General features: G+C 53.8%; 1 protein-coding gene across 1 annotated transcript; it reads left to right on the forward strand.

Moving 5' to 3' along the window:
- Nucleotides 1-325: 325 nt before the first annotated feature.
- FZD7 (frizzled class receptor 7) lies at nucleotides 326-4,242 on the forward strand. The gene has a single exon (XM_004601277.2). It carries the CDS (start codon nucleotides 445-447, stop codon nucleotides 2,167-2,169), a length of 1,725 nt encoding a protein of 574 aa, XP_004601334.2. The 5' UTR covers nucleotides 326-444; the 3' UTR covers nucleotides 2,170-4,242.
- Nucleotides 4,243-4,678: the final 436 nt, after the last annotated feature.

Genomic DNA, 4,678 nt, shown 5'->3' on the forward strand with positions numbered 1-4,678 from the left:
CTCGCCTGTTGAGGGGCCGGACTGGGTGTTGGGGGCGCGCGCGTTACTGTGCGCCGTGGGTGCAGAGACTTGGGCAAACTTTGAAGGGTAACCGGAGACGCTTGTTGCTCCTCGCCGCAGAAAAAGCCGCACAGCTAACGTCTCGACTGGAGAAGGCGCTCCACCACCCCACGCCCAACGCCCCCGGCCCAGGCGGACGAGCGTGGGGCTCCGGCGTCCGTGCGAGTGCTGGGCGGAGGCGGCTGCGGCGTCCCCGCGGCGCGGGCACCCCCCCCTCCTTCTCCCTAGCCGCAGCGCCCTCGGCTCCGCGCCGCCCACGGCCCGGCCCCGGCGCCGGGAAGACTCTCATGCGCCGGGCGCGGCGGCGCCTCCCCGGATCCAAGCTTCTCCCGGCTGCCTGGCCGCGCTCCTGCCGCTGAGAGCGCCCTGCACCCGCGGCCGGCGATGCGGGACCCCGGCGCGTCTTCCTCGCGCTCGCCCCTCGGCCTGGGCACGCTGGTGTTGGCGCTGCTGGGCGCTCTGCCCGCGGGCACCGGGGCGCAGTCGCACCACAGCGAGAGGGGCATCTCGGTGCCTGACCACGGCTTCTGCCAACCCATCTCCATCCCGCTGTGCACGGACATCGCCTACAACCAGACCATCCTGCCCAACCTTCTGGGCCACACGAACCAGGAGGACGCGGGCCTCGAGGTGCACCAGTTCTACCCGCTGGTAAAGGTGCAGTGTTCCCCCGAGCTGCGTTTCTTCCTGTGCTCCATGTACGCGCCCGTGTGCACCGTGCTCGATCAGGCCATCCCGCCGTGCCGCTCCCTGTGTGAGCGCGCCCGCCAGGGCTGCGAGGCGCTCATGAACAAGTTCGGCTTCCAGTGGCCCGAGCGGCTGCGCTGCGAGAACTTCCCCGTGCACGGTGCCGGCGAGATCTGCGTGGGCCAGAACACGTCGGATGGCTCCGGGGGCGCCGGCGGCGGGCCCACCGCCTACCCCACGGCGCCCTACCTGCCGGATCTGCCTTTCACCGCTCTGCCTCCGGGCGCCGCCGACGGCAGGAGCCGCTCCGCCTTCCCCTTCTCGTGCCCCCGCCAGCTCAAGGTACCCCCCTACCTGGGCTACCGCTTCCTGGGCGAGCGCGACTGCGGCGCCCCGTGCGAGCCGGGCCGCGCCAACGGCCTCATGTACTTTAAGGAGGAGGAGAGGCGCTTCGCCCGCCTCTGGGTGGGCGTGTGGTCGGTGCTGTGCTGCGCCTCGACGCTCTTCACCGTGCTCACCTACCTGGTGGACATGCGGCGCTTCAGCTACCCGGAGCGGCCCATCATCTTCCTGTCGGGCTGTTACTTCATGGTGGCTGTGGCGCACGTGGCCGGCTTCCTGCTGGAGGACCGCGCCGTGTGCGTGGAGCGTTTCTCGGACGACGGCTACCGCACGGTGGCGCAGGGCACCAAGAAGGAGGGCTGCACCATCCTCTTCATGGTCCTCTACTTCTTCGGCATGGCCAGCTCCATCTGGTGGGTCATCCTATCTCTCACTTGGTTCCTGGCGGCCGGCATGAAGTGGGGCCACGAGGCCATCGAGGCCAACTCGCAGTACTTCCACCTGGCCGCGTGGGCCGTGCCGGCCGTCAAGACCATCACCATCCTGGCCATGGGCCAGGTGGACGGGGACCTCCTCAGCGGCGTGTGCTACGTGGGCCTGTCGAGCGTGGACGCGCTGCGGGGCTTCGTGCTGGCGCCCCTATTCGTCTACCTCTTCATCGGCACGTCCTTCCTGCTGGCCGGCTTCGTGTCGCTCTTCCGCATCCGCACCATCATGAAGCACGACGGTACCAAGACGGAGAAGCTGGAGAAGCTCATGGTGCGCATCGGCGTCTTCTCGGTGCTCTACACGGTGCCTGCCACCATCGTGCTGGCCTGCTACTTCTATGAGCAGGCCTTCCGCGAGCACTGGGAGCGGACCTGGCTCCTGCAGACGTGCAAGAGCTACGCTGTGCCCTGCCCGCCCGGCCACTTCCCGCCCATGAGCCCCGACTTCACCGTCTTCATGATCAAGTACCTGATGACCATGATTGTGGGCATCACCACCGGCTTCTGGATCTGGTCGGGCAAGACCCTACAGTCGTGGCGCCGCTTTTACCACAGACTCAGCCACAGCAGTAAGGGGGAGACTGCGGTATGAACCCCGGCCCCTCCCTCTCGCCGAGTCGGGGATGGGAGAGAGGCGCCTGAGCCAAAGGACTGCGGGGTTGGGGGGGGGGGGCTTGATTCGCACCCCCTCCCACCCCCAATATAAAGTGACTTGGAAGACAGAATGAGAGAGATGTGTAGGCTTGGGGCCGGAGGTGGGTTTGGAGAGGAGGCCTGGGTGAAAAAGACAGTTTGGATGAAAAGACTTCTCTGGCAAAGACTTGCAGGATAATGACTATAATAGTGGTAATGTTACTGGGATAGTACGGGGCACCGGCCTACCGGGGCCTATCGGGAAGGGGAGACCAGCCCCCAGACTGCTTGGAGCTCTGCCGGGCTTGGGGGGCCAAACTAGGACGGAGCACGATCCCCCTGCCGCAAGACAAGTGGCCGGCCTCACTCCTGTGAGGCCGGGTGAAAGGTACAGCTCTGTTTGTTGGGAAAGGGGAGGACTCCCTGCAGAGGCCTTGTCAAGCGGTGGTCAAACCATAATCTCTTTTCACTGGGGCCAAACTGGAGCCCAGATGGGTTAATTTCCAGGGTCAGACGTTGTTAGTCTCTCCTCCCCTCCCTGCCCCCACCCGCCTGGTTCTCCTCCTTTCAAGTCTTGTAAAATAAGCATTGGGAGGTCTCCGGAGGCTTGCGGCCTCAAATCCCACCCTGAGGATGCTAAAGAAATGAAGATGGCTTTTGGTGATGAGGCAAAGGAGAGAAGGAGGTATTTTGGTTGCTTTTTAATTTCCTGGGAAGGCAGGAGGAAGAGAGGTATTTTAATTCAGTTTAATACCCTGAAAAGAAGAGATGACTTGTTGCTTTTCAAAACAGGAATGCATCCCCCCCCCACCCCACCCCCACCTTTGTTATGAGACAAAAGAGGGAACCAAAGTGTCTCCCTATGGAAAGGCATCACTGAAAACAACTGTCCTAGGCAAAGTCGTGCAAAATCAGGGGGAGCTTCTTTTGGATGTTAATTTGGTTAACATAAACATTCCTTTTTAAGGAAAAGTGAAGAGCAATGGTGCTTTCAAATCCAGTTCAATCTGAGATTCTGACTTGGCTGAAGGAAATGCAAGGTTTTCTGTTATTCTTGTTTTAAATTTAACCCAGAACACATGATCCAATAGACTATGTTAAAATGTTCAGGGAAATGCTACCTTCATTTTTTGGCCCTAACTATAAACCTGCATTTGGGTTTTCTTTTTTCTGCTTCTTCCCCTCCAATTTGAATCCTTCAGGATAAAAAGAAAAGCATAATGCCTTCAGTCCTGTAATAAAGGAAAGCTAATTTTTTTAATTACCATTTTGTTCTGTTAGTTCCCAAATCTGTTTCTAAGACATCATGTGTGTACTGACCCTGTCTTTGTGTGGCTAGGTGGGGAGGTGACCTGCAGAAATGATAGTGAATGAAGAAGACAGTTCAAACCATTTTTAAGGAAAGTCATTGAAAGAAGGTAAACTTCAAAGTAATCCTGGAGTTCTTTGAAATATGCTGGATGAGTGAAATTTATTAATCTTAAATCATGTACTTTTTCTCCTGTGATAGTAATCTGTTCATTTTCATAAATGGTCTGTCCGAAGCTAAGCAGAGAATCCTGGGAGCTAATCCTTATTCCACCTTTGACAACACCCTCCCAATCTTGCAACGCTCTCCTATTTCTCAAAAACAGTTTCTAAGGACTTTTAAACAGTTTTTCGACCATGGAGGGTATTGTCAGGAGTGCAAGTTCCTTTTTTTATGTGATTTTCCGTTGAGCAGCGCTGCTTTTTATATAAAAATATTGATGTTGTGTTTGTTAAACCTCCAAAACTGTCTCATTTGTTGGACTTTTTAAAAACTTCCTCTACACAGTTCTTGGCATCTGTAGTGTTGTATCTCTTGCATGTGAAATTTGTAAAATAGAGACAAGTGCAGTATGTATATTTTGTAAATCTCCCTTTTTTGTAAGAAAATATATATTGTATTTATACATTTTTACTTTGAGTTCTTGTTTTGCCTTTCAAAGTCTACAAGGAAGCTCCACTTTATCATGTGTACAGATCACAAATAAATTTTTTTAAATACAGAGTGAATGTTTATTTAGTTCACAATTTATCTAGTGTTAAACCAAAGAACAGAACTTTGTTTTGGAAAAAGAGGGGACAACATTGGATATGTTCCTTACTCAAAAAGATGTTATGTATTATTTTGAGATTTTCTGACCCTACCTTCTAAAACATGGTATACAATGAATGCTTTAGCTGTCCTTTAATTTTTTTTTTGTTATTGCTGCTTCCTGCCTCTTTCTACCTCACCCCAACATACCCACCTTTAAGCTTTTTATACCCTAATGTGTGTAATTTATCAGAAGGTTCAGAATAAGCCTATCTTTTAGAAATGTGCTATCTGATCCATGTTTTTTACTACCCTTTGGGGGAGGAAATCCTTATTTATAAGAGAAATCTTTTATTTAAATTTATTTCTTTAAAAGAGAAATCCTTATTTAGAAGACATTTTTAGTCTT

This window comes from Sorex araneus, chromosome X, assembly GCF_027595985.1.
Source record: "Sorex araneus isolate mSorAra2 chromosome X, mSorAra2.pri, whole genome shotgun sequence".
NCBI classification, from domain to species: Eukaryota; Metazoa; Chordata; class Mammalia; order Eulipotyphla; family Soricidae; genus Sorex; species Sorex araneus.